The 19,065-nt window shown below is 41.3% G+C and overlaps 1 protein-coding gene across 1 annotated transcript in view; it reads right to left on the bottom strand.

The window, feature by feature from the left end:
* Positions 1-17,837: 17,837 nt before the first annotated feature.
* The window catches only part of dusp22a (dual specificity phosphatase 22a), a 119,679-nt gene continuing 118,451 nt past the window's right edge, over positions 17,838-19,065 (bottom strand). Inside the window, exon 7 of the mRNA XM_072595906.1 lies at positions 17,838-18,543. Within this exon, the coding sequence (XP_072452007.1) occupies positions 18,337-18,543 (207 nt within the window). The 3' untranslated portion in view covers positions 17,838-18,336. The remainder of the gene's footprint in view (positions 18,544-19,065) is intronic.

Raw genomic sequence — 19,065 nt, 5'->3', positions numbered from 1 at the left:
ATCCATGCCAGATAATGAGCTAAACTGACAATGAGATGGAGAACTGAGTTGCACAATGCATCTAGATATACAGTGCAAAGTCATAGATCAATATGCATTACATCATCCCAGTGGTCAAACTAGCATGCTGGGAATTAGTCATAATTCTGTTCTGAATGAAGTACAGTACTACAATTCAGCATTGGCACAGTGTTCCTTGCATTTTCAATTACATTAGCACATTAATTCAATCTTCAAATCAAATTGCCATTATTTTCAGGTTTACTGCCACCTGTTTGAGCTTCTCCAAAATATTATTTACTAATATTGAGTCAGAGAGTCATAGAGATGTACAGCACAGAAATAGACCCTTCAGTCCAACTCATCCATGCCGACCAGATATCCTAACCTAATCTAGTCTCATTTCCCAGCATTTGGTCCATATTCCTCTAAATCCTTCCTATTCATATACCCATCCAGATGCCTTTTAAATGTCATGAGGTGGGGGTGCTAGTGTCGGACTGGGGTGGACAAAGTTAAAAATCGCATAACAGCAGAATATAGATCAACAGGTTTATTTGGAAGTACAGCTTTCAGAGTGCTGCTCCTTCATCAAGTGGTTGGTGGCGCTGGATCATAGGACACAGAATATACATCAAAAACTTTGATTTTTTTTTACTATAAACTCTATGTTCTATGGTCTTCTCCTTTACATTCAATGGCAGTACCATCACTGAATCACTCACCATTTACACCCTCAGGGCTAGTATTGACCAGGAATTGTACTGGACCATCCACTTAAATACTGGTGCTATAAGAACAGGTTTGATGCTGAGAATTCTACAGCTACTGACTTTCAAATTTCAATAAAACTTAGTAGACATGTAGGAAATGGCCTAAAAAAAGAACTTGCTTAATTTTCACTGACAATGCAGATCTGGTCTTGATGCTGTAATCTTTAAGATACATTAACGTTGGCAGATAGGGAAAATTGACTTTTTCTTAGAGAGTTAGACATTATTTGATTTAGAATGCTGTTGATTATTTTAGGGTGTTGTAGATTGTCTCAGCTGTCTTACTGGAATTTGTCAGTCATCAATATGTGAGCAGAGTTTTTAGGGCAGTTTGTTGGACGTGGATTGGCCTGAGACCTTCTTGGTGAAATGTATGTTGTTAACAAGATTATTTTATTTTTGAACTTTGTGTTTTGAACATCAACCAGGCAGGGAACAGCCCCACGAAAGAACTACATATTTGTAATAACATTGAGTTAATGTAGCATGGCAAAGGGATACACTCCACTGAATCCCCACTCCATTTGTTTTCGTTATTTTACATTGTTAGTTACTTAGCAGCACGCACCACTTAATTTTCACACAGTTGTTGCCTATATATGGCCTGACCACCAAATAGAGGAAGTTTCGGTATGTTGTCAGGAGATGCTCAGAGTCACAAGCTCACACAATAAGCCATAGCTATCAGAAATATCTTCCAACACTCAGATTAAAATTTCAATGGCCAGTGTGTGAGTAGAAGTGATGGTAATAATAAATGCAGATTGGTTGAATTATGGAGATGGGAGGTGTCCTCAATACTATAGTCAGTGACATCTGCAATCTTAAAGCATCTACAAAATACTAAAACACAAAATACATCACCAAAGCTTACACGTCTGCAAACATGATTGCTGATACCCTGGAAGACTCAACAGTGGCTAATGCCTAATGTTGACTGTTTGGTGTGGAAAGCAATTGATGGAGCTAAAATAATTGAAAACACAAGCTTTTAGAGCCTTGCTCCCTCTTCAGGTGCTAGTGAGAGAGGAGACATCTGACCCAGAATGTATAAGTAAAAGATCAAAGGGTCATACAACTGATGCAAATGTATTGAACATATTTCAGATGGGTGTTAAACCTTTTATCAGTTAGAATAGAGATGCAGGTTTCGACTGATTAATATGCAAATCCCAGATTTTATTTCAAGTCACTGCCCCGAGATAATTCAAAGTTTTATCAGTATGAAAGAGGTGACATCTCAGGTCAGACCGTGTGAGGTCTTGTATAAGTCTGTCTGTGTCTTAACCTGAAGACAGACTGATTTATTTCCATAGTAGGAATTTATAAAATGCCACATTGACTGACTGCTTACAGATTTGTGTGCTTTTGGAACAAAATAGAATGTATCTACACATACAAATCTGCGAATTTATAAATTCCTACTTTGGAAATAGATCAATCTGACTCCAGGTTAAGACACAGACAGATTCTAAACAAGGCCTTACACCTAAAATGCATTGTCTGACCTGAGATGTCACCTCTTTTATACTGATAAAACCTTAAGTTATCTCGGGGCAGTGACTTGAAAGAAAATCTGGGATTTGTGGATCACCTGCATCACCATTCTAACTAATTAAAGATTTAACAACCATCTTAGGTATATTAAATAAATTTGCATCAGTTGTATGACCCTTTGATCTTTAATTATAAATTCTGTGTTGAATGTCTCCTCTCTCATTAGCACCTGAAGAAGGAGCGAGGATTTGAAAGCTTGTGTTTCCAAATAAATCTGTTGGACTATACCCTGGTGTCATGTGATTTTTTATCTTGTCCAACCCAGTCCAACATTGGCACCTCCACATCATGGCTAATATAATTGAAAAAGTTTTTGAATTTAAATCCAGATTGGCACAATTGCATGACACTCCTGTTTTTGAACAAGTTTGAGCCCATTTATCTTGTCGAGCTTATCATTTGCACAACAAAGCTCAAGCTGAAATATACCATTACTGCATAGCCCATTCCTACAGGCAGTTTATCAATGGTAATCTCTCATCTCATGAGCTAGCATGATTCTCAGGTGAAGTGATTGAAGTGGATCAGCAACTCCTGGTTGTATTTCTCTCATACCAATCACCACATGTTTCATTATTGCATTGTAAGTGGATGCATGTACCAACTAGGGCATGTGCAAGACAACGCACGCAAAATAAAAGGTTCCAGCTTGGTGTCATTGTCTTGTGTCATCGAAGGAGCATAAAATTTTTTAAAATGAAGAATTTGCCATGTTTAGAGTCATAGAGTCATAGAGGTGCACTGAACAGAAACAGACCATTCTGTCCAACTCGTCCATGCCAACCAGATATCCCAACCCAATCTAGTCCCATCTGCCAGCACCCTGCCCATATCCCTCCAAACTCTTCCTATTCATATACCCATCCAAATGCCTTTTACATGTTGCAATTGCACTAGCCTCCACCACTTCCTCTGGCAGCTTATTCCATACACGTTCCACTCTCTGCATGAAAAGAATCCCCTTAGGTCCCTTTTATATCTTTCCCCTCTCACCCTAAACCTGTGCCCTCTAGTTCTGGACTCCCCACCCAAGGAAAAGACTTTGTCTACCCTATCCATGCCCCTCATGATTTTATGAACCTCTATAAAGTCACCCCTCAGCCTCTAAAACTCCAAGGAAAACAGCCCCAGACTCTGCAGCCTTTCCCTATAGCTCTAACCCTTCAAATCTGGCAACTTCCTTGTAAAGCTTTTCTGAACCCTTTCAAGTTTCACAACATCATTCCAATAAGAAGGAGACCAGAATTGCACGCAATATTCCAATAGTGGCCTAACCAATGTCCTGTACAGCCGCAACATGACCTCCCAACTCCTCTACTCAATACTCTGACCAGTAAAGGAAAGCATACCACACGCTTTCTTCACTATCCTATCTACCTGCAACTCCACTTTCAAGGAGCTATGAACCAGCACTCCAAGGTCTCTTTGTTCAGCAACACTCCCTAGGATCTTACCATTAAGTGTATTAGTCCTGCTAAGATTTGCTTTCCCAAAATGCAGTACCTCGCATTTATCTAAATTCAATTCCATCTCCCACTCTTCAGCCCATTGGCCCATCTAATCAAGATCCTGTTGTAATCTGACATAACCTTCTTCGCTGACAATTTTGGTGTCATCTGCAAACTTATCAACTTTACCTCTTATGCTCACATCCAAATCATTTGTACAAATGACGAAAAGTAGTGGACCCAACACCAATCTTTGCAGCACTCCACTGGTCACAGGCCTCCAGTCTGAAAAACAACCCTCCACCACCACCCTCTGTCTTCTACCTTTGAGCCAGTTCTGTATCCAAATGGCTAGTTCTCCCTGTATTCCATGAGATCTGACCTTACTCACCAGTCTCCCATGGGGAACCTTGTTGAACGCCTTACTGAAGTCCATATTGATCACTTCTACCGTTCTGTCCTCATCAATCCTCTTTGTTATTTTTGTTAGCCACTATTCCAGCACCTCACTTGTAACTATCAATGATACAAATATCTCAGCAAGGGGCCCAGCAATCACTTTGCTCACTTCCCACAGAGTTCTAGGGTACACCTGATCAGGTCCTGGGGATTTATCCAATTTTATGTGTTTCAAGACATCCAGCCTGTAATACTCATATTTTTCAAGATGTCAACATCTATCTCCCCATATTCTATATCTTCCCTGTCCTTTTCCACAATAAACACTGATGCAAAATATTCGTTCAGTATCTCCCCCATCTCCTGCGGCTCTACACGAAGGCTGCCTTGTTGATCTTTGAGGGGCCCTATTCTCTCCCTAGTTACCCTTTTGTTCTTAATGTATTTGGAAAAGTCCTTTGGTTTCTCCTGAACTCTGCTTGCCAAAGCTATTTCATGTCCTCTTTTGCTCTCCTGATTTCCCTCTTAAACGTAAGCCTACTGCCTTTATGCTCTTGTAAGGACTCACTCGATCTCTCCTGTCTATATCTGACATATGCTTCCTTCTTTTTCTTAAGCAAACCCTCAATTTCTCTAGTCATCCAGCATTCCCTACATCTACCAGCCTTTCCTTTCAGTCTAATAGGAATATATTATCTTTGGAGCCGCATTTCTGAAGGCTTCTCATTTATCAGTCGGCTCTTTACCTGCGAACATTCACCCCCAATCAGCTTTTGAAAGTTCTTGCCTAATACTGTCAAAATTAGCTTTCCTCCAATTTAGAACTTCAACTGTTAGATCTGCTCTATCCTTTTCCATCACTATTTTTAGACTCTGAATTATGGTCACTGGTCCCAAAGTGCTCCCCAACTGACACCTCAGTCATCTGCCCTGTGTTATTGCCCAAGAGTAGGTCAGGTTTTGCATCTTCTCTAGTAGGTGCATCACATACTGAGTCAGAAAGTTTTCTTGTGCACACTTAGCGAAATCTTCTCCATCTAAACCCTTAACACTATGGCAGTCCCAGTCGATGTCTGGAAAGTTAAAATCCCCTACCATAACCACCCTATTATTCGTACAGATAACTGAGATCTCCTTGCAAACTTGTTTCTCAATTTCCTGCTGATTATTGCGAGGCCTATAATACAATACCAATAAGGTGATCATCCCTTTCTTATTTCTCAGTTCCAGCCAAGTAACTCCCCCGGATGTATTTATGGGAATATCCTCCCTCAGTACAGCTGTAATGCTATTTCTTATCAAAAATGCCACTCTCTCTCCTCTCTTGCCTCCCTTTCTGTCCTTCCTATAGCATTTGCATCCTGGAACATTAAGCTGGCATTCCTGTCCATCCCTGAGCCGCATTTCTGTAATTGCTAAGATATCCCAGTCCCATGTTCCTAACCATGCCTGAGTTCATCTGTCTTTCCTGTTAGGCCTCTTGCATTCAATAAATGCAGTTTAATTTAACAGTCATACCTTGTTCTCTGCTTTATTCTTTCCTGCCCTGACAGTTTGGCTTATTTCTTTTCTCAACTGTACCAGTTTCAGATTGATCTCTTTCCTCACTGTCTCCCTGGGTCCCATCCCCACACCTTATTAGTTTAAATCCTCCCAAGCAGCTCTAGCAAATCTCCCTGCCTGTATATTAGTCCCCTTCCAATTTAGGTGCAATCCGTCCTTCTTGTACAGGTCACTTCTAGCCCAAAAGAGATTCCAATGATCCAAAAATGTGAATCCTTCTCCCATACACCAGCTCCTTAGTCATGCATTCATCTGCTCTATCCTCCTATTCCTACCCTCACTAGATGTAGCATGAGAGTAATCTAGATATTACTACTCTCAAGGACCTCCTTTTTAAATTCCAGCATAACTCTCGATATCCTCTCTTCAGGATCTCATTCTTTTTTCTTCCTATGTCATTGGTTCCAATGTGTACAATGATCTCCTGCTGGTCACTCTCCCCTTTGAGAACATTCTGCACCCTCTCTGAGACATCCTTGATCCTGGCACCAGGGAGACAACACACCATTCTGATCTTTTGCTGCTGGCCACAGAAACGTCTGTCTGTGCCTTGGAATAGAGTGTCCCCTAACACAATTGATCTCTTGGAACCCGACATACCCCTCATTGCACTAGAGCCAGTCTCAATACCAGAAACTTGGCTGTTCATGGTACAGTCCCCTGAGAATCCATCACCCCCTATATTTTCCAAAACAGCATATTTGTTGGAAATGAGAATATCCACAGAAGAATCCTGCACTAACTGCCTACCTCTCTTACCTTTCCTGGAGTTAACCCATCTATCTGACTGTATCTGCGACTTTTCTCCCTTCCTACAACTGTCATCCATCACTCCCACTTGTGCTTGTAAATTCCTCATCGCCTCTATCTGTATTTCCAACTAATCCATTCGATCTGGTAGGATTCACACCCAACAGCACTCATTGCAAATATAAACTCTCCCTGAACTCCCACATCTGACAAGAGCATATCACTCTACTTAGGGCCAGTTTTGCTTCTTCCAATCTACAGACCCAGAAAATAGGATCGTCGTATTCCTCTACAAAACACTGCTCCAGGCTAACTTAATACTTATGGCTTACATTTTTAAGTTTAATCAAGAGACATATATGTTTCTGAGACTTTGTCATGTGTTCAAACACTGTCAATAAAAACACACAACCAAAAACATACACTGTAACAAAGGGTTCATATTGAGACTGCTCCCATTTCCTATTATTTATTTAAAACTATTAAAGAAACAAATGAAAACTGACCACAATCACTCTTCAGATCCTTAAACTCTAACCAGTTAACATTTGAACATGGACTCATCACCTCTTAGCATCCTTTTTTTTGAAGTTTCTGAATGACAGTTTCAAACCACTCCATTAACCCTCTCTGTCTGTTGAGACAGGATGAACAGTTTACATGCACGCTTCCATTTGAAAGCAATTTTGGATTCAATGCATGTTTATTCCATCCACCATTTCCTCACTCCTCATTGCAATCTTCCCCACTTTTCAAGTTTGATTAGAAATGCTTCAGCCTCATTTACAGGGGTCAAAGGTCTAATGTGTTTGCAAATTGTACTATAGGATAAAGAAAAAATCATCAACTAACCTCACTCAAGAGACACTGGCCAATCTAATAGGGCTTTTCCAGATTGAAAACTGGGTAGAAAGTAAAATATCAGGGAATACCTACCTGGAAAATTAGTATACAGAATGCAGTATTATCCATGGTAATAGAAATGGCATGCGTCAGTATTGAGTTGTAACTTTGTCAATTCTCTGAAAATATTTTTATTTTGTTGCACGGTAACTCGGTTTAACAGGAAGCGAGTAAGAAATACGAGGTGTTTTGTTATCTGTAAGGAATACATTTTATGATGCAAATATATATTTAAACATATGAGCAAATCCCACGATAGAATCAAAAATTAAACGTGCCTGGTATTGGGATAATAACAAGTTTAGACAAATACCATATTCAACAGATGTCAGAAGTGATTTATTAAATATTCTTTCATCATTTCTTTGAGCTGATTGTAGGGCTTGATATTCTGAATTGCTTCATAAAAATAGTTAGAAGTGGTTTCACCTCAATCTAAAATATTTTGTCCTTGTGAATTGTGTGTGACAGAGGATTTAAAAACCGAGTTAACTGCAATAAATCTGTTCAGGTTGGAGAGACAAGGTGTACAGAAAGTAATGCATAGACACATCAAAATTGTCATATACCAGTGCCTGAGCACACGTAGTTATCTTCTACAGGACAATAGCAATTACATTACAGAAGTGCATAATTGGCAGTAAAAGAATTTGGGACAGTCCAAGTCATAAAAAGTGCAATATAAAACTACTTCGTGTTTCTTCATGGGTTACATGTTAATATTTGTATGAAGCTTCTTATTATTTTAAATTTGCTGATGTGGTTTCAAAGTTCCAAATTTTACATCAGTCCATAACTCTAAAGGGGGAATGAAACTGACTGAATTGCTCCATGACATAGACTCAAGCAGTCAAACGGCCTCTTCTGTGCCATAAATGACTCTATGACCTTTTGCAGGATAAGGTACTCATAGATTTTCAGGCAAGCAATTTGTCTCCTGTTCACCTGCAGTGAACCGCTATTAGCACAATGTGGAATAAGTCATGCCGTTGCTCAATCTACCAAATGGTCAACATAAACACAAAATTATTGCAGCTGGCAAACCTGATCTCACAGTCCAGTGAAATAAAATAGTTACAGTCAAGATATTAAGTATTAGTTTTATTTCAGGACTGGGTTCATGACATTGACCTCAGGTGTTTTGTGCTATATTTTCAAAGTGTGGTACAACAGTGGTGTTGTGCAAGTAGGTTAACCCATGGCCTGTGATTAAAGTTGGCCTATCATTGACCATAGTTCAACATACACATCTGACCTAGTTCTGTTTGAAGGAACCGGTAGCTGGAGTTCCACAATTCAGATCTTGTGTACTAAGAAGTAATGATACACTGGAATAATAGCATGAAAAAATTGTCCTGTCGATACATCAGGGTATGTGGCTTGTATAATTCAGGTAAGAAGATTAATATTTGGTGCTGATTGATGATTCTATAGTAGGCTATTTACTTATTTTATTTTTAAAAACATCTATCGGCATCCATATGCACTTGTTCTCTTCTCTTTTAAAAGTACCACAATCTACAAACCATTTCCCAGATGTAATAAAGGGTAAATTATTCACTCAGAATTCCTTCTAATATTTTCCTTGGCTAGCTGCGAGCAAGTGTACAGAGATTATCAAATTCAATTGTTCTTTGAGATTTTCCAGACTAGGATCTGAAAATGATTCCATCTGGGAATATAAATGCCAATCCATATTCCTGAGCAATATGCTTCAGGATCTCAACAACAGTATCTTGCACATTTTACTTCCTGATTGTTTCGTGAGGGTTGAGGAGGTGAGCAGGAGTCTCTTACCACAGTTGTTCAGATCCTGAGCTTTGGAGCCAGCTCACGGTAAGAAAGGAGCTGTGAAAGATGGTTGTGTTGCTACTCCACAGGGCTCAGCTCAATGTTTTTACAGGAGGTTACCCACAACTGTATGGAATGAAGAGAAAGAAGCACAACAAAAAAAGGATGCTGTGAAACTTAAAAGGGTTCAGAAACGTTCTGCAAGGATGTTGCGGGGTTGGAGGGTTTGAGCTACAGGGAGAGGCTGAATAGGCTGGGGCTGTTTTCCCTGGAATGTCGGAGGCTGAGGGGTGACCTTATACAAGTTAATAAAATCAAGAGGGCCATGGATAGGATTAAAAAATAAAGTCTTTTCCCCTTTGGGAAGGGGGAGTCCAGAGCTAGAGGGCATAGGTTTAGGGTGAGAGGGAAAAGATATAAAAGAGACCTAAGGTGGTGGAGGTTGGCACAATTGCAACATTTAAAAGACATCTGGATGGGTACATGTATAGGAAGGACTTAGAGGGATATGGGCCAAATGCTGGCAAATGGGACTAAATTAATTTAGGATATCTGGTCAGCATGATGAGTTGGACTGAAGGGTCTGTTTCCATGCTGTACATCTCTATGACTCTATGAAAGGAGCAATAAATGGATTTTGAATAAAGCTAATTTAGAAATGGTAGTGATCAGGCAGAGTTTAAATGTGAAACAAACCTTACTAGATTTGAGTGCATGTGTGTCTCTCGGTGCGCAGGACATAACAAGTATTCTTGGTGATTGTCAGCACCAGTAGTCACATGGAGCTGTGATATAGTGACAAATTGGAGACCTAGCTCCAAGTGAAGAGATGAGCTTTCAGTATTTCTGCCTATAAGAAAAAATATGGAAGAAAATAAAGTAAATGATATTCATAGCCCCAGTTAAAATGTTCCAAAGTTCTTTTAATCCTAGAATCTTGAAAAATTGCAATGTAACACTGTTTTTTAAGAAAATTGAAAGAAGGAATCCATGGTATTATCAATCACTTGACCTAATACCTTTTAGCAGGAAATTGCTAGTGTCTCTAGCAAGGATAGAGTTATTGAAAACCTTGAAAACTGACCAGACAGACAAAGCATAGTTTTGTAACTGATAACTCATGCCTGAAGAACCGGGTTGAATTTTCTGAAGATGTGACAAAAGAGCCAGTCAGGTCAGTGTCTAGTGAGACTACTTGTATTTGTATTGGAAGGCAATACTGGCTTCAGTGGACATGGAGCATAAATTTACCAGGGTGACACTTGGACGCCAGAGGCTAAATTCTGAGGAGAAGTTATGCAAACTGGGGATGTATTCTTTGGAATCCAAAAACTTAGGGACTAATTTGCTGGAAGTTTCAGTAAATTAAGGGGAAGTGATCAGGTGGATTGAAACAATTTCTCTAAAATTGGAGGGTTAGAATTTAAATATAATTGAAGAATTAGTGACTTTTCAAGAGTGATATTAAGGAACATTTCTGTATTTGTTATTTTGTTTTGGTTGGAAGCATTCTTCATGTTACATTTATCCTTTAAAAGTTAGACTTTTGCTGCCAAAAACAGACAATAGATGGACAGACTGACTGATATCCTGTCTAAACATCTTAAACACAATGCACAGTTTGGATGAGGGGCTCAGAAATAGCGTATAGGATGCTGCCCTCACTAAGGAGAAGTTTCACAACAACTAATTCACCAAGTTCAGTACTGCTACACTTGAAATTTAAAGTTTAGAGTGTAGGCAAAAAGAAGAGGAACATTCCAGTGTCGAGAATCAGTAAGAGGTGACATTGTCAATGCAGGGAGGAGGAAGATCGACAAGGTACTTTTACTTTCCAATGCACATAATATCACTTCTCTAGTCGTATCATGTACCATTTACAATGAACTTCCACACAAGCTGACCGCAATATCTTCCCCAAAAAAAAAGATCTGAGAATTTAAGCTAAGCTCACAAAGCATTAATTCAGCAGTGTTTATGAGAATGCAAAATACATCGCCCTTAATGGCCATGTCTACAAACTCAATTGAACCCTTTAGACCGTAAGGGCAGAAATAGCTCATTCAGGTCATCAAGTCTGCTCTGCCAGTTAATTAGATCATAGCTGACCTGATAAATTCACGGTTTCACTTTTCTGCTTTATCCCCATAACCCTTACTGATTAAATGTCTAGGCGAAAGTGAGGACTGCAGATGCTGGAGATCAGAGTCTAGATTAGAGTGGTGCTGGAAAAGCACAGCAGGTCAGGCAGCATCCAAGGAGCAGGAAAGTTGAAGTTTCGGGCAAAAGTCCTTCATCAGGAATTTGGCAGGAAGCCTCCAGGGTGGAGAGATAAATAGGAGGGGGGGTGGGGCTGGGGGGAAGGTAGCTAAGAATACAGCAGGTGGATGGAGGTGGGGATGAAGGTGATAGGTCAGATAGGAGGGTAGAGTGGATAGGTGGGAAGGAAGTTTGGCAGGTAGGACAGGTCATGAGGATGGTGCTGAGCTGGCAGGTTGGAACTGGGGTAAGGTGGGGGAAGAGGAAATGATGAAACTGGTGAAGTCCATATTGATGCCCTGGGGTTGAAGTGTTCCGAGGCGGAAGATGAGGCATTCTTCCTTCAGGCATTGGGTGATGAGGGAGTGGCAGTGGAGGAGGCCCAGGACCTGCATGTCCTCGGCAGAGTGGGAGGGGGAATTGAAGTGTTCGGCCACGGGGCGGTGGGGTTGATTGGTGCGGGAGTCCCGGAGGTGTTCCCTAAAGCGCTCTGCCTATCCTGGCCTTGGATATACTTAACCACCCAGCCTCAATGTCTTTCTGTGGTAAGGGTTTCTATAGATTTGCTGAAAACAGAAAGAAAAAATCCCTCCTCAACTCTGTCTTCAATGTGCAAACCCCTTATTCTGAAGTTATTTCCTGGTCCTAGACTCTCCCTCAAGGGGAAATCAATCTTTCTGCATTTAGCCTGTCAAGTCCCCTAAGATACATGTATATTTCAATAAGGTCACCTCTCCTTTTTTCTGAGTTCTGATGAATACAGGTCTAACCTACTCAACCCTCTTCATAAGAAAATCCATCCATACCAGGATCAAATTAATGAATGTTCTCTGGACTATTGATTTAAAATTCCACCAACAGTACCGGATCAACTTCTTGAAATCCAAATGTATCACATCCACATCCACACATCTCTTCTGCTCATTAGATCCTCAAACAATTTTAATAAGTTTGTCATGAATACTCTGTTTGCTTATTTTCTGCATTTCTTAAATGATTTGCTACTACACCTTCAATCATTGTCTCTAACATTTTTCCAATAACTGATGTTAAGCCCAACTGGTCTTCAGTTACTAGTATTTTGTCCCCTTCCCTTTTTGAAAAATTCATCACAAAGGCAGTCTTTCAATTCTCAGGCCCTTTTCCAGATCCGAATGATTTTTGGAAGTTACTGCAAGTACATCCTTTATCTTTGCAGGCACTTCTTCTATTATTCTTAGGTCCAGGGATTTATCAATCTCTGGCACCATTAGTTTTCCTAGTTCTTTTTATCCCAGCAATAATTATTGTATTTCCTTCCTTTCCAATCTTACCCCTTGACTTCCCTGTTTAGTATCTTTGGAATGCTATTTATATTGTCTGCAACGTATTTATTCAACTCCCCCTGCCATTTCCAAGGTCCCCATTATTATTTCCCCACCTCATTCTCTAAGTGGCTTCTCACTTCTTTTTATATATTTAAAGAAAGTCTTGCTGTCAGTTTTGATATTACTTGCAAATTTACCCTCAAAATTTGTTTTCACATTTTTTTTTGGTTGAGTTTCATTTGGTTTTTAAAACTTTCCCAAACTCTGGCTTGCCACGAATCTTTGCCACAGATTTTATCAGATTGATGATCCCGCATTGTTGGAAGGATGTGAAAGCTTTGGAAAGGGTTCAGAGGACATTTGCTAGGATGTTACCTGATGTGGAGGGAAGGTCTTACAAGGAAAGGCTGAGGGACTTGAGGCTCTTTTTTTGTTAAAGAGAAGGTGGAGAGGTGAATTACTTGAGACATATGAGATAATCACATGGTTAGATAGGGTGGACAGTGAGAGCCTTTTACCTTGGATGGTGACGGCTAGTTCAAGGGGGCATTACTTTGAATTGAGGAGTAATAGATACAGGACAGATATCAGAGAGAGTTCCTTTACTCAGAGAGTATTAGGGGCATGGAATGCATTGCCTGTGACAGACTCGCCAACTTTAAAGGCATTTAAATGGTCATTGGATAAACATATGGATGAAAATGAAATAGTGTAATTGGATGGGCTTCAGATTGGTTTCACAGGTCGGCGCAACATCGAGGGCCAAAGGGCCCGTACTGCGCTGCAATGTTCTATGTTCTATGATGCAATTCCTAACTTCTTTGGTTAATGGTGGTTGCATATCCTCTTCATAGATCCATCTTCCTCACCAGCATATATCTTTCTTCTAAGCCATGAACTGTTTTCTTAAGTTATTTTCAAGCTACCATTGTTAGGCAACTACCTTTGCTCCTGAACACCTTTCTCAGTCCACCACAGCTAGCACTGTCTTCAGTCCTTTATAATTATCTTTATTTAAGTTTAGCACAATTATGGCTGGTCAAAGTTCCTCCATTTCAAACTGAGTGCAAAATTCTAACGCTGTTAAGGTTAATGTTTTTGACAAGATCTTTTAAGCGTGCCTCATTACACAACACCATAGCCTGATCCTTTGTTGAATCAACAATAAAATGTTGGAGGAAACTGTCCTGAAAATCTTCATTGAAATCTTCCTCATGACTATGTTTACCAATTTGACTTTCCAATCCACCTGAAAAGTAAAGTTACACTTGATTAAAGTAATTTTTTTTTAACATGCCCTCATTATCTGTTGATTTATTCTTTGTCTTACCTATAGCCATTGATGGAGGTCAAGCAGGAGCAGTTATATTCTCCTACTAGTGCCTTTTATTCCCTTGGTATTTGTTATCTCCACCCATATCGATTCTACATCTTAGTGTCGGAGGCTGAGGGGAGACCTTATAGAGGTTTACAAAATTATGAGGGGCATGGATAGGATAAATAGACAGTCTTTTCCTTGGGGTAGGGGAGTCCAGAACTAGAGGGCATAGGTTTAGGGTGAGAGGGGAAAGATATAAAAAGACCTAAGGGGCAACTTTTTCACACAGAGGGTGGTACGTGTATGGAATGAGCTGCCAGAGGATATGGTGGAGGCTGGTACAATTGCAACATTTAAGAGGCATTTGGATGGGTGTATGAATAGGAAGGGTTTGGAGGGATATGGGCCGGGTGCTGGCAGATGGGACTAGATTGGGTTGGGATATCTGGTCGGCATGGACGGGTTGGACCGAAGGGTCTGTTTCCATGCTGTACATCTCTATGACTCTATCAAATCTTGCTGCAGTGCTTATTCCAGTCCATATGAACAAAGCTACCCCACCTACCTTTTCCTTCCTTCCTGCCTGCCTGCCATCTCAGGAATCACATACTCTTCCTTATTGAGTTCCCAGCCTTGATCACTGTACAGACAGAAAACCTGCAGATGCTGGAATCCAAAGTAGACAGGCAGGAGGCTGGAAGAACACAGCAAGCCAGGCAGCATCAGGAGTTGGAGAAGTCAACGTTTTGGATGTAACCCTTCTTCAGGACTGAGGGTGGGTGTTGGGGGCAGGGTGATGGTGGGGATAGGTGAAGACAGGCAGAGCGAATGATCTGGTTGGTCAATGGGAGGAATTAATCTGGTTGGTGGCTGGGAGGAGTGGAAGGGAGAGGGAGGGGCTGGGAAGGGAGTTAGGGGATGGAGAGGAAAGTTAGTAGAAATTGGAGAACTCAATGTTGAGTCCTTCGGGCTGTATTCCTGGAGATTGTAGCTATGCTGTAGGCTGCCTGGAGGACTCAACATTGAGTCCTCCAATTTCAAATAACCTCCCTCCCCATCTTTCCCAAACCCTCCCCCTCCCTTCAAGCGGATTCATTCCTCCCATTGGCCAACTAGTTCTATCCAGTCACCGCCATGAGGAAATCAAATGTCAACAATGCCTGACATTAAAGTTGGGACAGGCACCTGATGACCTGTTCATCTCGATCACCATCTTGGAAACCTGATGTCATCATCTATGGTGACGCTCCAGTGTCCAAAGATGTGTGGATTAGGTGGACTGGTCATGCTAAATTGCCTACAGTGTCCAGGGATGTGCAGGCTAGGTGGACTAGCCAAGGGAGTTACAAGGATGGTGTGGGACTAGGTGGGATGCTCATCAGAGGATTGGTGCGGACTTGATGGGTTGAGTGGTCTGTTTCTATATTGTAGGGGTTCGATATAGCAGCTGCAGACATTCCACATCCATGGACAATGGCATCTGATATGTGTCCACCTTCCCATGCCATTATGGCATATCTCTGGTTCATTTACTAAACCTTGGCATGCAGTGGCAGCCATCATTGCTTCTCTGCTGCAAGAACAGACTGTAAACAAGGGCAGGCACCAACTCGTGGATTGGACTGGTTGGATCGGTCAGATCTGCTGACTTGTTCTCTTGGCCACTAAAACACTTTGGACAGACCTAGGTGCTCACAGCCTCCCTGCCTTGCCGTGCCTGTGTTTGTGTGATATGTTCCCACAGCCAGAAGTATCAGGCTCAGAGTACTCCAGTATCATCTTGTTGTTTAGTGCAGGCACAAAGCTGGGAAGTGTGCCCATGTTTGTCAACAGCCCTCAGTCATGGGAGATAGTCTTCAGCCAGGTGACCCCAGCACAGTCCAGGCACTGATCAGGGTGGTCAGAGTCTGGATCCTCATCTTGTAAAGGGGCAAGGAGCTGGATGTTGGACAGGCTGTCATCTGTCTTGACTCTTTCTGCCCTGTTGGGGGCTGCTTCCTCCTGCGATGAGAGATAAGGTGGTATCAGGGGAGACAAAAGTGGCTGGTGCAGCTGTTACTATAGGTGCAGGGGACGGGAGGAAATTTGGTGGAGTGTTTCAAGTGAGTGAATAGGCAATGTGGAGTTAGTTACATGAGGGAAATGGGTGATGACAGCAGGTGAGAAAACTGGATGTATACATTGTGAGAGTGATGGAGAATAAGCCTTAGCAGAAAGTGTGTGCAGTCACAGAGATAGTGAGTGTGAGGTAACATTTATGCTGGTGGGAGTAGTAAAGGTCATTGACCTTCTTCTTGCATTGCTGGGTGTTCCTGTAGACACTGAGACTGCATTGACCTGAGTGGTAACCTCAGACCAGACTGTCCAGTGTCATAACCTCCTCAGGCCGTCCTGAGGGAACAGGACATCCTCCTTTGCAGAACCCACCCATCAGGATATCCAAGTCCTCGCCCACAAAGTTCTCCACCATGTCTGCAGCAAATGACAGGAACAGTGCAGGGCAGATCCAGGTTAGCTGTGTTTTTCAGGATGCACAGTGGCCTTGTAAAGACGGCACCTGTGCCAGTACTGACAATTTGTTTCAGGATATTCTAGTGGTGACGAGTTCTTCCAGCTACAGTGAGCGGTAGAATCAGTCTAGTATTGGATCAGATGGGTGCAATAGTGGGTGTTAGGTAGTTAATGGATTTGGGAAGACAGCATGAGAAAACTCACCAGGCCTTGTGGAGAGAAACCCACCATAACCAACACTTTACCAAAATATGACAAGATTCAGACCCACGTAAAGATAAGTTCTGTTCAATTCTGTCATCGGTGACCCAGAAGGGTTTTTAAACAATAATTGTTTCATGGTCGCCATTACTGACACTTCAATTCAGAATTTATTAATTAACAAACAGTTTATCAACTGCGGCTCTGGGATCTGAACCAGTGTCTCCAGGTGATTAAAAATGAATGTCTGGATTGCTAGTCTAGGCCAGTATATTATAGTCACATCCCTGTGATAAGACTGTCTTGACAAAGAGGAAGTGCCCATGGTTTTTACATGGCACTTCAAGCACCTTTCAGAATCCATTTATGATGCCTTTGCACAAAGCAATTCTTCCCATGATCAAATATACCGTTACTCTCAACATTTAACGTATAAGGACTGAGGGGGCAATTTAGGTCTTCCAGCAGTAAGGTATCCCATTGAGAGGAAAATTTCAGAAAAATTGTAGACTACCGTCAGGGTAGTAGAGGCAGAAATCCTTATAACACTTAAGAAGTATTTAGATGTGCACTTGCAATGCCAAGGCACACAAGGGTATGGGCCGAGTGCTAGAAAATGGGATTAGAATAGGTTGGTGCTTGTCTTTGACCGGCATAGAATCAATGAACCAAAGGCCTTTTGTTGTAGGTACCTACGACTCATGACTGTGCAATGATGAATCACTGAGATATCACCCAGGAGTGAGAACCAATCCCCAACGGCAGCACCAGTAAACTGACTGCAAACTGCAACAGCACCTTTAATATCAGGAAGCATTCCAAGGTTGCCTATTAATAAGGTCATAAGACATTGGGTCAAAGAGGTAGTTTCTAAGGAGATCTTAAAAATGGGGGATGATCATTTGGGTCTGGTTTCTGAGACAGAGAAGTTTAGAAAAGGGATTCCAGGCTAAAAGGGCTGAGTAACTGAGGGCGCGACTACCAATTGTGGCCAAGAGGAAGTACCTGATGGGACAAGATGCAAACTCCACAACTTACTTAAAAAGGTACAACACTGTAAACCCAATTTTCCATTTTATTTAATCATTTTAAAATTCAATTAGCTTAATGAGTAAAAGTAAACATTTACTGACACATGCGGCACTGAAAAAACTTATATGGTTTCATGTCCACTTAACAACATTGTCAATGCTTGTAGGTAAAAGTAGCAACTTTATAGACTGTTAAATAATTTATAGCCCTAAATGGCACTGCCCAAAGTTACTGCAGCAAGCATCCATTCTGGATCAAAGGGAGGTGCCAAACAAATCCAAAGCAGCACAATTTAACACTGCAATCTTAATTAGGCACTTTAGTTTAAAGAAAGGCACAACTCGCACACTGTAGCCAATGAAAACACACTTGAAAATGATAAATAGGAAAAGAAGAAACAATGATATATAAATTATATGCCGTTCTCCTGCTTCATATTGCACAGTTGGTACATATGGCTGTATATATTCTTGCTGATTCGCAAATGAATAAAATGATTCAGCAGTATTTCTCTGGCAGTCCTCTTATCTGTTCACCCAGCTGCGACTCGTACTGCCATAGGCGTTGTAGGGAAGGGGATAGACCGACGATGCATGGTTTGTCCAGTGGCGCTCCCCGAGTCTCAACTGCTGTTGCTTTTGCTGTTCATTGTACTGAGACAGCAGCTTTTCAACCTCCTGCTTGTCATTAAATCGATTTTCACCATATTCCGCTCGAAGCCATCTCCGATACTGAAACAAAACAAGCACATGTCAAAATTCTGTATTTTTTGCCCTGATGCCACGAGGACACATTTCTGAGAAGTCACCAATGATAGAATGGTAGAATTTCTCATCCCGAACCAAAAGCTATAGTCCAGCCTATATATAAAAAAATGACAAAACCATGTGCCATTGCTTCAGCTGCCCCATCAGCTGGGGCATGTTGTAACATCCTCACATGAAGGCTGGCAATCACTAAATCGAAGCTAACATTCTCGTGCATTTCTGAGGGAGTGATGCACTGCCACAAGTGCTGTTTCTTTTTCTTTAAGACGTTAAACCAGAGCCACACTGCACCCTCAGGTGTGCATTAAAAAGTCCCATGGTATTATTGTAAAGAATAGTAGGTGAGTTGAACAGAAAGGAAGTTTTGCATTTATATAGCACTTTTCACCATACCTGGAACATCTCAAGGAGTTTTACAGCAGTTTTGACACGTCATAACTGTTATAATGCAGGAAAACACAAAAGGCCAGTGTAGATGCAGCAAAT

This window comes from Chiloscyllium punctatum, chromosome 26, assembly GCF_047496795.1.
Source record: "Chiloscyllium punctatum isolate Juve2018m chromosome 26, sChiPun1.3, whole genome shotgun sequence".
NCBI lineage: Eukaryota > Metazoa > Chordata > Chondrichthyes > Orectolobiformes > Hemiscylliidae > Chiloscyllium > Chiloscyllium punctatum.
Note: the sequence above shows the minus strand (reverse complement) of the source record. Positions and strands in the feature narration are given on the sequence as shown.